The sequence below is a fragment of the Pectinophora gossypiella genome, chromosome 9, assembly GCF_024362695.1.
Source record: "Pectinophora gossypiella chromosome 9, ilPecGoss1.1, whole genome shotgun sequence".
Taxonomy (NCBI): Eukaryota; Metazoa; Arthropoda; class Insecta; order Lepidoptera; family Gelechiidae; genus Pectinophora; species Pectinophora gossypiella.
In genome coordinates this window covers 206,098-223,147 of record NC_065412.1, presented here as the reverse complement: position 1 = coordinate 223,147, position 17,050 = coordinate 206,098, and the positions used below count along the sequence as shown (strand labels likewise).

The 17,050-nt window shown below is 36.7% G+C and overlaps 1 protein-coding gene across 4 annotated transcripts in view; it reads left to right on the top strand.

The window, feature by feature from the left end:
- LOC126369335 (xaa-Pro aminopeptidase 1) overlaps window positions 1-17,050 on the top strand; it is a 94,027-nt gene that overhangs the window by 14,285 nt on the left and 62,692 nt on the right. Inside the window, exons 1-2 of one of the 4 annotated variants that reach the window (XM_050013671.1) lie at window positions 1,169-1,262; window positions 4,155-4,300. In XM_050013671.1, the coding sequence (XP_049869628.1) occupies window positions 4,246-4,300 (55 nt within the window). In that variant the 5' untranslated portion in view covers window positions 1,169-1,262; window positions 4,155-4,245. Of the gene's footprint in view, window positions 1-1,168; window positions 1,263-3,500; window positions 3,621-4,154; window positions 4,301-17,050 lie in introns of those variants that run through there. The other 3 variants (XM_050013674.1, XM_050013673.1, XM_050013670.1) reach the window with 3 other exon arrangements.

The following is a 17,050-nucleotide window of genomic DNA, read 5'->3' as shown; positions in this document are numbered from 1 at the left end:
CACGAAGGCCGTTAGCTTGATATCCGTAAACGGATTTGGTATACGAAAAAGTATTGACCCCATCTCTGAAACATCTACAGCGCCCTATAAGGGGCGAAACACGGGGCGGCTAAATGTCGCGAGCTGATTGTCCCGGGCTAACATTTGCCTGGCCGTCCAATTAGGGCCCGGCCTTGTCTGGGCTTTGTTGCCATTGATTTATTTTTAACCTTGTCGGAACTACAGATTTGGGGTCATTCGGCTTTGATTGTAGTTAAGCCATAGCGTTGGACTAGTCGGGGGTGGAAGACCTTGTAGATTTGTAAAAAAAAAAACAATATTTTTACAAAGTTTCTATGCTTCTCCACCAACTCGATAGGAAGCAGCGTGGTGGAGTATGCTCAATAGCCCCTGATTGACGGGAGTCGTGTGCCCAGCAGTGGGACCTATTAGGCTATTTATTATGTTGTCTACGCTCGACGCGAATACAAAACAGAGAACAAGTTCAGCTTGCCTTTCGTAAAATCAGACAGCGAGAATGTGTCTTTTCTAATACGATAGACAATTGTTATGGACAGTCATGTGCCGTTGTCCATAACCAGTGATGTATGTATTGTATATTTAGTATTAAGAGTTCATAAATAAATAAATAAAAATAATAATGTGCCGTTTCCGCCAATGTTCCCACTTTGGGAACTATTTCAAAAGAGCTGTATTACTTAACCTTTAGGCAGATAAGATCAGTACAAGAAATAACAATTTGAAAAAGAAAAGCAGCTAGTGTCCTTACTATTAAAGAGTTTTTACAACGGGAATGTTCTCAAAGTGGGAACGTGCCCAATACAAACAATACATACATCATCGTTCCCAATACAAACAATACATACATCACTGGTTATGGACAATAGGCTGATCCTTTTCACCATAAGGTTCATCATAATTATCTTAGCACTTCGTATCAACAGTGGCTGCAAGTTTTCTTTGATTACTTGTGGCTCAGCCCACCCCATTAAGGACAACGGGCGTGGATATATGTATGTATATATTAGGTATTATCGAGAAAGTCAAAGCAATATACAGATTCGCGGAAAAACCTGTTTATACCAGTTTGCGATAGTTAATTTTGTTTTTAGTATTTCAGATAACAAATATTCATAATTTATGTTTATTTCATAATAATACAAGTAAGCTGTGTTAGTATATCTACTGATATCACTTGTGCAGTAGCTGTTGTTAGTTTTGTGCGTTTTAAATTAAGTATACTTAAGTAATTATTATTGTAAGTAAGTAATTTATTTTGTAATGAGTGTTATTCCCTGCCACGATCGACGGTCTGATCATTATTTTTATTATTAAAAAATATTGAGTGAATTTGACCACGAACCCTCCCGGTTAAGACCAGGCTGCTTCTTCTTCTATCGTGTGGATTGTGAGGTGGAATACCAACCCCATCAACCCTGGTGTCAGGGTTATTACTAGGCTGCTTAAGAGCAGCCATGTTGTCTAAGTAGACCACAGAGTAATAACCCTGACACCAGGAGGAGCATTCCATCTACGGAAAACTACTCGTCTGCAGGCACTTCATCTTTATGTTGTGAATATTCCTCCAATGCGCACTAAGTGTTTTGCCTTTTCGATGCGAACAGCAGAGGACTGGAACTGTCTGCGAAACGACACCCTGAGCCGAGATTCGCGGCCAACTGGGCACCCTCAGGCCTGTTGTCTTAAACGTTGTACTCGGTGAGAGCCTTCAGCGCTCTCCATTTGTCCGGCCAAGTAGTTAATGCCACAAAAGTCACGTCAAAAAAGAAAAAGGAACTGTCTGACCTCGTCTATTTTACTAAGTCGTTATAATCTGGGAGTCTTCAAGACAGTGAATAGGCATTTCTAGGTAAGCGTTACGTCCACCCTAGACCATCAGGTGAGATTGTGGTCAAAAGGCGAGTCTATTTTATTAAAAAAACAATGCAAACTCAAATAGTGCCTATTCTCTCCCGCTTTAAAATTCCCCAAATTATATTATGGTTCCGGGGAACAATGACACACGAAGATAATTCAATTCTTTGGCGCTATACGGTTTATCATATAGGACTTCATTTCAAAAGTGCCTGAAGGGCTTTGCCCTTTACAGGCATGAGTTAATGAATCCTCTTTAGAACCTTGTCGCATTACCATATTTGACATTTAGTGAGACTTTCCAGTTCAATTTGTCAAAAAAGTTAATGTGTCATAGTACCAAAGTGAATGATCATTACCATATGGAAATAATAAGGGTACTTAGTTTCCAACTAGTCAAATGTTACTTTTACTAAACGGCAAAACACAAAATTATCATGGAATTTGTATAAAAACATAACCTGTAACGTCACAGAAAACGTGACAAAATTTCGCAAGGTGTTATGGCTGAGTCTCCTCAGCCTCAGAAATGACAAGAAACAGCAACACGTCTTTTAAATCAATGAGGGTATACATTACAAGTTATTTAATACGAGGAACACATTTAATACCAGACATTTTTATCATTTATGTAATCATTAATCTTATAATAAGCTTTTTTACATAAAGTAAGCTTTACATGAGCTTTAAATTTATTTTTTGACAAATTCAAAATATATTATCTGGTATTTTATTGTAAAAACGTATATAACCCCTAAAAGATGAATTTAATTTACTTTAAGTATTCTAGAATTATTATTTTGAATACCTAGCAGTTTTATATTTATTCCTTGTATTGTAAGTATGCCTTTAACAAAATATTAACATTCCAACTTACCATTAAAAAGTTATCGCCCCACAATAGCAGAATGCCATGATGGTGTACAGATTCAAAACACCTTAATTTGTTGCTGGCAAATATTGTTTCAATTAGTGGGGCAGTCTGGGGAAGACAATTTTCTTTATGGGGCTCGGGACGCTCCCTGTCCCCATTCCCACCACGCATTGCCAAAGGGTGGCGTGGGGACGGACTTATGGCCCCTTCATGGGGAATGTGGAAATGGCTCTGGTGCTATTTGGGGCACTTTTTATTTTTTGCATTTTGTACAAATTGTCTCTATCACGAAAAAGTTTAAAGAAACCAAAAAATTGAAAACCGAAACCGAATCGAATCGATTTTTGTCTAAGTTTTTTTATCTATTTTTTTCTTTCTTCTCCTTGATATGTCTAATTTTCTATGAGGTTGAACATATCTTTTACAAGACTTTTTATGAAAAATTAGCTCCAAAATTGACCTGATTAAGTAATTAAATTAGACAAGAGTCTGCTAAGAAGAGATTTCTACTAGAAATAAGCAGTTTTATCTCAATTGTCCGGCCAAGTAGTTAATGTCATTTGCGGTAAATCTACAATAAGTCACATAAAAAAAATGGGTACAAACAAAGATTCTTACAGTTTGAAAGCCCGTTCAAGTCTTACCTAAGTCGCATGGGTTTTAAACCCAAAGCGAAGCCTGAAACCCCAAGTCCGGGCCTGGTGGTGGGTTGGGGCTGAAATTCGTGGTGCGCCAGCCCAGGGCTGAAACAGTCGCAGGCTAGCCAAGCTGCGCTCGTCTTGCCTCCCGCGTCAATCATACGTTGCTTTTTTTAGGTACTTACTTATTTTATGAAGCCGTCTTCTGTGTTTCATTAGGACGAAGATTGAATGTAAGTTTAGACTGAAAAAGTTTTCGATAATTTAGTTATTGTATTATTTTGAAAAAGTTCCAATTTTAAAATTCACTAATACTTCCGTAGTTTGTTTTAAAATTCATTTAGTTTTAATTATATAAAATTTTATCCCTTCCAAGAAAGTACAATTTTAAAGTTTTTTTTTTTAATTTAGGTAGTTTTCATCGTCATCATTAATCTCAGAGCCACGCTCTTGTCGATGTATTCTCCATTCTTAAATGATTTTTGTTTTTATGGTACTCACTTGTGCTTAGAAAAACTCACAAAGAGATAAAAAAATGTGACTCGGACAGGACTTGAACTCGCAGCTCTTGTCAAAGCGGGACGAACGTGTTAACCATTTCTCCATTCTTGTCTATCAAAAGCCAATTCTTTGACTTCCTATGTAGGTAGGTAGGTAATTTTAGCCAAAAATTTTTTTAAACTTATTAAATAGACGTAGGTACATCAGTCATATTAGACTTCTTGGTATCTTAAAGCACCTAATTAATAGCTACTTAATTGTTTTAGGAAAGAAAATGACCATGAACAGTTTATAGCACCGCGTTATGTGTTGAAGAACTTTGAGACAGTTTGTGAATAAAATAAAATAGAAGAAATAATGAAGATGGGTGACCTGAAGCTGTGTCTGTTCATCGCGCTTGTCTTCGTAGCAGGTAAGATACGATTTTATCTTTTACTAGGTACCTGTGAGATTTTTATTCATGAAGACCTTTTTAATTATTTACAATGTAATAACATTTTAGTGCTTACCCAAGTAGCAACCGATTGTCTTAAAAGAGAATTGTAGATATCTTGAAGGCAAGTAGACTAAATCAAACCCTTGTCTTGGACAAGTCTTATAGGTCTCAAAGATATCCCTCAAGATATCTTGAAGATACAGTTTAGCAAAAGTGGGCACATACTTTAACTCTTATACAAGACAGACTTAAGACAACGCTAAGTCAGACTTAAACCCTACTTTAGACAATGTTCTTGCGTATTCTAAACTTAGAATTCTTGTAGTATCACTTAATACCAAGAATGTATACTTGAAGATATCTACAATACTTAGTTAAGACTATAGGATTGAATTGCACTGAGTCAATTGTAACTTAACGAAGTAAAACTTCAGGTCATACTAAAACGATTTTTACTTCACGCGTCTTTATTTTAGAATATAATGGCGAACATTTACATTAACACAAGAAATGAAGTCTGTAAGAAAATGGCGTCTAAAATATTTGTTAAGTTGTTTTAACAAAAGGTTATTCTGCCGTTTCACATACAGGAAATTATAAACGCATGATTGTTTCTCGTGTAAAATCGATAGAAAGTGTTAAAAAACAGAAGGGCCTTTAATATACCAGAAAAATAATAATAAAATTTGGATTGATTATTCAGCAAATAAAAAAAATGGTGACATATAGTATAGAGAAATTCATTTTCTATTAATATGTGACAGCTAAACGCAGTAATTGTTACTACAACAGAAATATATATTAATTTACTTCAGTTTTTGACGATAATATTGTCAAAAAAATATTACATGTTTTCTTCCTGTAAGTGCAAAATGGCGTTAAGTAATATTTTTCTAAATGAAGTAAGACTTTAGAAACAATTGATTTCGTAAGAATCAGTTTAGAAAAGTAAAGTCAAGTTGCACTTCATCAAGTACTAGTTAAGATAAATTTTACTTCAATTGTCTAGGAGTATACCAACTTAAGACAAAAAGTATTTAGTGAATTCCTACTTAAAACTCTTATATCTAAAGTGATCCTCTATTTTGATTTAATAAAGTAATGTCGTAAAATTATGTTTGTTTATTCTGTGCCAGAATCATCTATGTAACAAGTAACAATTAAAATCGAACAAGCTTAAAACCTATGGAAAGTATGTTTGTTTGAGAGGTAAGTTTTTCGACTCGTGGAAGATAAAAAAATATTGTTATGCTGAGTTCTTACTTGGATAGGAATGTGATTTACTTATTAATTATTTAATATTTATCACAATTGGAACTAACAAACATAAACTCAATTTGCTAATGAGTCTCCGCGCATACATTCTCATAGGTACCTACATGGTTCGCTGACGCAAAGTAGGTACGATCACCGCGCTTCTAATTGCCAATGGAAACAATGTGATTATTGTAAAAATTAACGAGTATCCGTTGCATATTCTATATACGAAGAACCCTTGCAATTTGATTAACGTGGTGTGTGTAAATATAATTATTGTTAAAAAAGGCGGCCTAATTCCCGACGTCTTTATCAAGCTAAAAAAATAAAGGAATCGAATCTAATGCCCACTTTAAATGCATTTAACCATACACAAAACTTAAAATAGATATGTTTTGTTTATGATTGTGAATAAAGCTTAGTTAAAAATAGGTACATTTTAAAATTATTAAAAGAAAGAATGAAAGAAGAAAGAAAAGTATCTAGACACGCGGTAGCGTGTCAAGCCAAGTTCAAGAAATAGAACTGGCGAGCCGCACCGTGTGTAATATTACACAAACCATTTGGAGGCACTTTTGACCCCCTCATAAATCAAAAACTATTTCACATAAACGTATCAAATTTGGCTCATATATTGAGACTTGTGAGATACATATAAGTGTTCCAAATTTCATAAGCTTATCCTAAAATCCTCATTTTTATCATTGACTGACTGACTGACTGACCTATAGATCAAAACTCTAACCCAGTTCCAGATGTCCTAGAGTTAAAATTTGGTATGCAGATAGGTAATTAGATGAATATAAAGGAAAAAATAAAAAAACTGGCAACTTTTTAATAATTAGATTCTATCATGAACGCTTAACATAAATACATAATTAGTGCCTGTATCTAACTATAGATGTAAGAATCAGTAAGTAATCAAAACTGACAGCCGGTCTTTTTGTGGTAGGTATGTAGATTAACTTAACATAACATACAATCACGCCTATATGCCCTATCGGGGTAGGCAGAGCACTAAGTGATCATAAAACCACTTGATGCTACATTCGACAAGTACTTTAAGGGTAGGTAAGCAAGTTGGAACATGTGTTTAGCGGTGATAGGTTGTCAGCTTTTTGCCCACGATACAACACAACTCTCATCCATTTTACTGGCATATATTTTTTTTTAACTTAACGTGAATCTTAAACGAGTTTAATAGGTAAGTATTCAAATGTTTTATATCTATAAAGTCGACTTTTAGTTTTGAATTTGTCCTTTTAAAAGGACCCACGCGTTACGGGGATATGTACTTACCTACAATAAGACAGACCTTAGGCTACAATATAATATTATCTTATGTTATAAGAAGATATGATATGTTATACTGTTACTTATAAATAAATTTCAGGACTGACCATTGAACTTGGCACCCATTTAGATCTCACTTCTTTTGTCGTTGAAGTCAACAACCAAAGCATTTATCATAATATTGAACTTGGCTCTCATTTCACATTTATGTTTTTGATTGGATTTATTTGTTATTAGACTAATAGGTACCTAATTTTATATTTGAACTTAGCAGGTTTTAATATAAAACTCGATTTTTCATGGTGTAGTGTTGCCGTGCGCTTAGACTAGGTTAGACTAGCTTAGTCATTTTTGAGAAGATTTGTGCGAGACGTAGCTACCTGGGCCGCCACACGCTGGATCGGATTTGAAAAACAGGAACTTACGATTTTTTTGCCAAAAAAATTGTGTTATACCAATCGATATAAAAAAAAATTATGGCAATGAAGAAGATATCGCATCGCTAACAAAAACAGTGGGATGTGCATTATCACAGGTTAATTTTCTGTATTTAATATTCTGCCTTCGAAAACCACCAGATCCTTTTATTATTTGGACGTCATCCATCTTTCTGCTTGCTTCTATTTCGATTTTATCGTCCATTGAATAGACTTTTCTTATGTTTTACTTATTGTAGTCAAAAACGAATAAAACAGTTTTGTATAGGAGCAACAAATAATAAAAATTGCCTTAAGTATATCTAGGCAATCAACTGATACTTCACTAAATCAATTTAGTGTTAAGTGAGCCTTCAAATAATCTGAGTAAAGTAAAAGAATACTTGTAGACTTAACAGTAGGCTGAGATAAGACTAAATAGTTTTGTGAATACTTAACTTGGTTTTGTGTATTCTAAATTATCTAAAGTAGGATTTGTTGAAAACTATATAGTATTAAAGAAGGAAATGAATTTATGAAGTCCTAATAAGTCCTATTTGATTTGGATAAATCTCACTTTAGCTAAAGTTTAGACATATATGACTTAATCACAATTCTTGATTGCTACTTGGGTAAGTATTTCGGAAATTTAAAATCGTTCGGAGATACACAGCGGATTTTTATAAGTGTTTTAAATACTCGCGAATAGGGGTTCGTGGTGTGAAAGAAAACATGTGGAGTACAAATTGGCGAGCTTTTATGAGCAGCCTAGATTTTCCTTTAAAGTACCTAGGCGATCACCATTAACTTTGACGTACTTACTTACCTCGTATAAAATAGAACAGAATAGAAATTGTTTATTATAAAAGGACGCCACACACAAAGACAAGACAATAACATCACTTAAAAAAATCACAAAATAATTAGGTACAAAAAGCATAGACGATGTTCATTAGAATGAAAATCCAATTGTTCATGGTGTAGAAAAGAGATAAAAGATAATCAGACTTAATGTTCGAAAATCCCAGGTCTATGACCTCAATACATCCTACTGCTGGGAATATTCCTCCCGTCATCGATCGGTAAGAAAGGGTACGGAGCATATCTACTCAACTACCAGGCAGAAGAAGCACCCAAGACGGGAATGGAACCCGGGACTTCCAAATTTTTGGTCAAGTTTCAAGACGTCATTTTTTTACCAGATTAATTATCTAGACAAAAAAGCCACAGAGTACAAATACTTAATTATTTTCGCCCACTCCTAACAGAATAAAGTTGCATCAAACATTTTATAACATTTACACCACAAAAATCGACCGGATGAGAACCTGCACTCAGCGCTCCCCATTTGTCCGGCCATGTAGCTAATGACAATGCCGCAAATCTGCCATAAGTATTGTCAAAAAAAAAATACCAAAGGTCGACGTTGTCTATTCTATGGATTCCGTAGTCTGTGTTATCACTTCTTTCCTCTCAATCAATCAAAAGTGTCTAAAACAAAAGGTAATCAAACGAGTTGGACAAACAGTTGGCCAAGTGTTGACCAATATTAGGTGTCACGACGAATGGTCATCCGCACATCGATTAGTGCGCAAACAAAGCGAAGCTTTTGGGTCACTTCCGATTGAATCGGCGCGCGGATTTTAACGTGGACTGATTGAACCGGGGAAGGGTTCAATCGAAATACGCGATGAACTTGTAGAATTTACACGTGTTCGATCACTTTATGTAATTCTGTTCTGTGATTTAAGTGACTATCACGTTAATTTGATTTCCGGGATTTACTGAGGAAAACGGGAAGAAATTAAACCCTATCCGTGACAGATAGAGTTTAACAGATATTTTTAATGGTACATTTTTTTTTTATTTATTTATTTATTTTGCGTGCATGTACATTTTACATAAAGTTCTTAAAAAATAATACAACATTAAGTCATTCTACATACACCCTTTTATAGGGCGTTGCAAAGGAGTCATGCTTGATATTTTATACAATACAATCTAATCTGAATAATAATCTGTTTTCTGCATGTTAAATTCTAATAAAATATTTACAACAAAAAAATATTTTAAATTAATACAAAATTCCTAATAATAATGTTGCACTATAGTTTGTCATTATAGTACTCATTGGTCGAATAATAGCATTTAGTCGATAAGAATAATTTTAGCTGCTTATGAAAAGATTTGTCGTTTGTTTCCTGCTTTAACGTTTTGGGTAGTTTGTTATATATAGAAATTGCTGTGTAGTGTGGACCTTTTCTAAATATTGTCATGTCTCCCTCAGGAAAATTTATCATGTGTCTTCTTCTAGCTCTTTCGCAGAACTTAAACAGGTTTAGGTTTTTTCTTACCCAGACGGACGCTTCTAATATTACGATGCATGGAAGAGGTAATATTTTTTCTTTTAGAAAGTGTGGTCTACAACTTTCTCGAGGTTTGATGTTGAACATTCTTCGTATACACTTCGTTTGTAGGATAAAAACGTCATGTGCCTGCGAACTGTCTCCCCACAAGAGTATACCGTAGTGCATCCATGCATAGGCATACGCGTAGTAGGCAGCTAATGTTGCCTCCCGGTGGGTGTTCTTTTTACGTACCGATAACGCGTATAACCCTTCAATGCAATGGAAATTGGTGCAATTTTGATTTAATTATGTCAATATGTCCATTCCATGTCAAGTGTGTGTCGATTGTGATTCCTAACAATTTATATTCCGTTGTTTCGTCGATGTTAAGAGTGTCCTGAGTCCAAATTTAATTTTTGCTTTTGACGAGGTCTAAATTGTATAATTTTTGTTTTGTTTAGGTTAGCTTCCAAATTGTGTTCATATAACCATTTGTTTATCGCATTGAAACTAGTAACTATTTTATTCCGGTCTTCCGTGTCATCTTTACATTTGAATAATATCGATACATCGTCCGCGAACAATATACAGGGTGAATCAATTATGTCAGGCAGATCATTAATATAGACCAGAAAGAGGATATTTGATATTGCGCTTCCTTGTGGTATAGACCAATTAGTGCATATTGTATCTGATGTAGCTTTTATAATTTCACGTTTGTCTTTATCGAAAGATTCTAATTCAACGTATTGCAGTCTGTTTTTTAGGGCATTTGTCCTGGCTAACTACCTAAGTACAATTTGATTAAAACTATTTTTTTAAAAGTGCTCAATCTTAACGTGTGTGTTTGGATTATAAATGATTATCACGTCCTATGGTAAAGGAAACACCGTGAGGCAATCCACAGCCCCGAGAAATGCATTTTCGGAGGTATGTGACCCAACCTATATTGAGCTGGTTTTCCCCTCGCGAATCGGACGGTCAGACAGGCAGTCGGTTCTGTAAAAAACCGGACCAGTCAAATCTTCGGGTTAGGTAAGCGGACCCTGTGAAAAAAACATGATAATGCTAGGGAGATGATGAGTGCTCAATCTTAATTAATTATTTAACCCTTTCACGGACAGAGACAATGGGTCATTGGTGATTCATAATAGGTAGGACGACACCTTGGAGTCGGAACGTCCGTAGACGTTCTGTCCTTGAAAGTGTTAAAACCTTCCTTCTTAGAGCAAATATCATGTTATATACGGGCAACCCCTAATATTTCGCCCCTACATTGAAATATCACGTTATCTTTTACAAATGCACGTCGAGGCGTTCACGTAAATGAAAATCGCTTTTAGGTCATTTCCGACAGGCACCAGGGCACCAGCCATGTTTAACGATATCCGACGTTTCAAGAGTTTAATGCTTTCGTCCACAGTTGGGACTTGGCCATCCTTCGCTTACTTGGTAGCTATGATATGAACGTAACACACATAACAAGCTCACGGGTATATCCCCATTGGGGTAAGGGCAGGTACCATCGCAAGCTTTCTGTTAGACCAACGTGATAGGTGGTGAGCCGTGTCGACGTCTATAATGGTGGAGCCAACTTTATTAGTGAAAAACTGCACATAAGATGTTTTACACGTATAGTATTATAAGTAATCAGCTGTGTTATATAATTTTGTAAAAAAATTGTTAAAAAAGTTTTTTGTAGTATTTGTAGGAAAATGAGAATACTATGGAAGGATAAGGAATGGGAATTTGATTGTTTATGGTATGAAAGGAGGATGGTAAATGAATGGGACGTAAGGCAGTTTTAAAAAGTCAGGGAGGCGGGTCGATGATGCGAAGTCGGTCGGGTTAGAGGATTTTGTTAAAATATAAGGAGTAAATATTTAAAATATCCCGTGTTATTTCTATATCCCACAGTATTATAAGTAATCAGATGTGTTATATAATTTTGTTATGTACCTAATTACTTAATATAAATAAATATAAGTATAAATATACATACATAGGTACATACATAAACTCACGCTCGTAATCCCTAATGGGGTGGGCAGAGCCACAAGTAATCAAAGACAACTTGCAGCCACTGTTGATACGATGTCGATCGTAAGCTGGGTATGATGAACCTTATGGTGATAAGGGATCAGCCTATCGCCCATAACATTAGTCCATCATGTTAGAGAACACAATCCCTCTAAGTATAAATATAGGTATCTTATAATATTATTATAATAAATAAGGCACCTCGTGTCGCCTCTTTTATATTGCCGTGTCATTGCAGGGCGTCACATGTACCTTCTATGTTCCACCTTAATTTATGTTTGTGACATGCAATAAATGAATATGAATAAGATAAATATCTCCTTGGTGCAACGGTATCGGAGCTCGAACCTTATTTTATTTTTTCTTTGTTTTTCAGTGTAGTCGTGACTAAAACATATACAGCTAATTCCTAAAGTTTATGACTTAACGTAAACGCTGTTGCATAGAGTAGACGAGAGAGGAGATTTGTTTTCGCACCATTTCAGAGATACTAGCGATAAACCTAAGAATGGGATCTTTCCTTTTATTGATAATTTACTTTTAAGAGCTAATTATTTGTAGAAGAATAGCGACCTGGGATGAGCTAAGACTACTTCACCATTATTATTAAAATTAAACGTTCCGGTGTAGGCAGAATATTAACCAGATACAACCTAGCAACCTCTCCTAGCACTTCGGCGGCCGTAATTATGAAATAAATGAAATTGAAAAATCGATTGATCAATTTTAATTTAATTATCAAATAGATTGGACGTAACAAAGTGCGTAAAACCGGACGGAATTCTTGCGTTGACTACTTATGGCAAGCAAACTAGTCCTGGCTACCTGAAACACGCTTTAAAAAAGCGAATTAATGAGAGAAAAAAACAACCGACATCCGTTAAGGTTCTCACGGTGAAGTCTGCGGGAGTGAAGAGTGTTTCCTAGGGATTAAAAAGGGATGGACGAAGGATCCCACGGGCTTCTCGGGTGCGAGCGTGAGAAATATGGGATGCTGGTGTTCCCGATGTACCAGGCTAGCAGAAGTTTACAAGAGGTGTTCGGGAACAAGGGCGAGAATGTCGAGACGCAGTGTGAGATGCGGGGTCGTTTACCGCGCTCTTTTCCGCCAAGGCAGTCAAGGTCTAGGGTAATGCCAATGCAATGTGCGTTCAGTTGAATCGGTTTATTTCTAGCGAACACATGTCCAGTTTACTGAGTACACAATATTGTGCGTATATGAATAGGTAAGGTAGACTTGGTAAGCGAAACTCGTTCGCAATTCATTTGATATAAAGTCACTGTGGGTTTGTCGGGTAAACGGGTAGTGTCGGTTTGTACCCTGGACTTGTAACAATTATCAATTTCTCTTATGTGCTATGTTGATATATTCACTTAAACAGTTAGCTCGACCATTATAGACGGCGATAATGCTCATCGTCTATCACGTTGGTCTATAAAACTTGGTTATTATTGCGTATGGCAGACAAAAATAAAATATCCTGCGTGGATCTAACCTAACCAAGTCTCTGCCGCATCCGTCACACAATGCAGCTCGGCTATGCCACCTGGGAATCGGTGTAGAGGGCACTCGTTCACTATGTGAGACATGGTTTGATCCGGGTGTCCACATTCACAGTTTGGGATTCCTTTAAGCCCCATTTTATGGAGGTGATGGTTTGACTTTCCATGGTTGAAAACTCGGTGAAGCGTGGGTATCTTGCGATGGTTGTTCTCGGACTAGCCCAATTCGGAATATAGTCCTGAGATTATGTTATAAGGTAGAGTATGCTCCTTACCTAGTGAATGCCCCTAACAACTTCTCCAGACACCATCAGCATCAATTCGTGTATTACAGACATAAACATAAACAGCTGCATATACGTCCCACTGCTGGGCACAGGCCTCCCCTCAATCAACCGGAGGGGGTACGGAGCATACTCCACCACGCTGCTCCAATGCGGGTTGGTGGAGGTGTTTTTACGGCTAATAGCCGGGACCAACGGCTTAACGTGCCTTCCGAAGCACGGAATCATCTTACTTTTTCGGACAATCAGGTGATTCAAGCCTGGAAAGTCCTTACCAAACAAAGGACAGTCTCAAAAAGTGATTTCGACAATGTCCCCATCGGGAATCGAACCCGGACCTCCAGATCGTGAGCCTAACGCTCTAACCACTAGACCACGGAGGCTGTTCGCTGATAATAACGCATAATCAATTGTTATTATTAACAATTGATAATAACAATTGATTATGATTATTAACAATTGATAATAACAATTGATTATGATTATTAACAATTGATGCTACGGAATCACTTTTATGTCTTTGCATCTAATATCTTCTACCTTCTCCTAAAAATACTCGCGTACCACACTCGTTCATAACATACGTTCATAGAGGTACAATCTCACCCTTACACCCTTACATACTCTTCTCTTCTTATTGTGTAGGTTGTGAAGTGGAATACCAGCCTCATCAACCCTGGTGTCAGGGTTATGATTGAGCCGCCAAAGGCCCCTGACATGGCTCATGTAACGATTACTCACTTTCATCATTAAATAGTAACCGGGACCAACGACTTAACGTACCTTCCGAAGTACGGTTACTTTCGGACAATCAGGTGATCAGGATGTGGTTTAACCTTAAGCTGTCTCTCTTCTTCGTCGTTCCCTCACTGCTGAGGATCGCCACCACAGGTTATGGTTTTCCACTCGGTACGGCTATATGCTGCGTGGACCGCCCTCTGTATGCTGCCGCTCACCGTCTTCTTCAGGATGTCAGACCACCTCGTAGGTGCCCTTCCTCGCGCACGTTTGCCATCCATTTGCTCAACGATGATCTGCTTCTCCAGACTGTGCTTCGGAGACCGCATAATATGTCCTAAGCTGTCTACAGAAGGTAATTTCGTAGTGTGTGTGTGAGTGTGTGTGTGTGTAAACCTACAAAATGATGTCAGGAACCAAGCTAGAGCTGCAGTAAACGCCTACTCTGGTTATAAACGGCGAAGGCGCGTCTGTTTATAGGTCGTAATCATGTGACCATGGGCTTTAGGGCTGTGATGGGATTACATAGACCTTTCCCATGGAAATGAGGTGGTCGTTACATTGTTGTTTGTTTGTTTGTTTGTTTACTCTTTATTGCTTTAGAATACAAAGAAAATTTACATATAATTTATCGTTAGATAAAGCATAGGCGAGCTTATCCCTAATTGGGATTTCTTCCAGCTAACCTTGGACAGCCTGAAAGAAACTCAGTGGGCCGGTGTGATCACGCAATAAATGGGTTAATATCTATGAAAGCAAGTAAACTAAATGTATACTTACTACTAATATTACTAAATACATTATAGACTACTTATTGATAATTACATAAATACGTATATAACAAGATAAGTATATACATATATAAAACAGATACAATATAATAAATAGTATAGTTTAGCTCAAAGTCAAATTGCTAGTAAATATACAGGGTGTTAGTGACATCGTAACGAATACTTTGAGGGATGATTCAGACCATGATTCTGAGTTGATATCAAGTGGAATTTTCCGTCGCAAAATTAATTAATTTTTTTTTAGTTTTTTTACCACATCACAAAAATATGTCACAAAAAATACTTTGTGAACCCTAGTTTGGTTAGGACATTACAGGCCGATCACCTGATTGTCCGAAAGTAAGATGATCCGTGCTTGGTCTCGGTGACTACTTACTGATAAAGTCGACTACTTAAGTAAGTAGTCGTTACACGAGCCATGTTAGGGGCCTTTGGCGGCTCAATAGTAACCCTGACACCAGGGTTGATGAGGTTGGTACTCCAACCTCCAATCTCAATTTTTTTTGAGTATTCTTATGTAGTGTATCTAAAATACATTTTAGCCAACAAGTCGATAAGTAAAGGCTTACAGACAAGCGTATCGGTAAGGATACGACGTCAAGCCATAGGCAGGGTGCGGCCGCCACTCCCCATGGCATTATCATCGCCGTAAAAAGAAATATCTACCAGGGCCCCAGCGAAGGCTGGGGAAATACCGCACCCTGCCCCACTAACCCGTAACTCTTTGCCTGGACTTGATTTGCCATAAGACGCGATAAGCGATCCTTAGGGAGCCACAATACGCTGTTTTATTGTCGAAGCGTTCTGGTTTGCGCGCGTATTTCGTTTTCAGGATTTGAGTTTTGTTTTATATATAAACTAGAGTATATAAACTAAACTGTAGAGTAGAACCGACAGAGGGATTGTGTCCTCTAACATGATGGACTAATGTTATGGGCGATAGGCTGATCCCTTATCACCATAAGGTTCATCATATCCATCTTTGGACTTTGTATCAACAGTGGCTGCAAGTTGTCTTTGATTACTTGTGGCTCTGCCCACCCCATTAGGGATTACGGGCGTGAGTTTATGTATGTATGTAGAGTAGAATAATTAGTAATTTAGTTTTTAGCAATGTTAATGTCTAACTTAATCCATACTTTTTATTGAAATCTTACTAAAGAATAAGAAATATTTATTTATTATAGGTTATCAACATGATAATCAACAGTACATGTTTTGACACATTAGCACATATAAATACGTAATTGATACCACAATTAAAGATAACGACAACATTCAAAAACTCTTGGTTGCAACTTAACAATTTGGTTTTACACAAAGTATTATAAGATTTTTAACACTCTTGAAACTAAATATTTAAAGAAAGTAAAATAACATAATGGTGCTAATTCCTGTAAATACCATCTAATTTTATTTTAAGTTATATCTGTCATTTTCTTATCCGCCGAAAAGGAAAGGGACGGGTAATCGACAAGCATAAAATTTATGGAACACACGTCAATTTTAAGCACAAATCTAAACCAACCGTCTAAAAATTTTACATCCGTCAATAACCCGACACAGTTAAGTAGACAGCACGTCAAACGGATTGCATACCAGCGACGTACCTTTTGATTCGCCCGGGTTATTCATTCATTCACTCATTCTTCCTAAAATTAAGAGCTGTGAATCATCCGTCCCTTTCCTTTTCGACGGATATGAAAATGACGGATATAACTTAAAATAAAATTAGGCGGTGTCTGCAGGAATCGGGGCCAATATATTATATATTTTAGTAAAGACAAACTAAAGTTTAACTAAAATATATAGGAAAATGATGGTGGTGGTAATGATGATGGTTTTATTTATATAGGAAAATGAGTAGAACGGAATGTAAGATTAACATTGGCACGTTGTCTTCATTTTTCCTAAAAACCCTCAGCGGTCCCACTGTCTGACCAAGTAGCCAAATATACAGTAAATCACGTGGAAAAAAAACATAAATAAAATACGTAAATTCACGCCCGTAATCCCTAAAGGGGTGGACAGAGCCACGAGTAATCAAAGACAACTT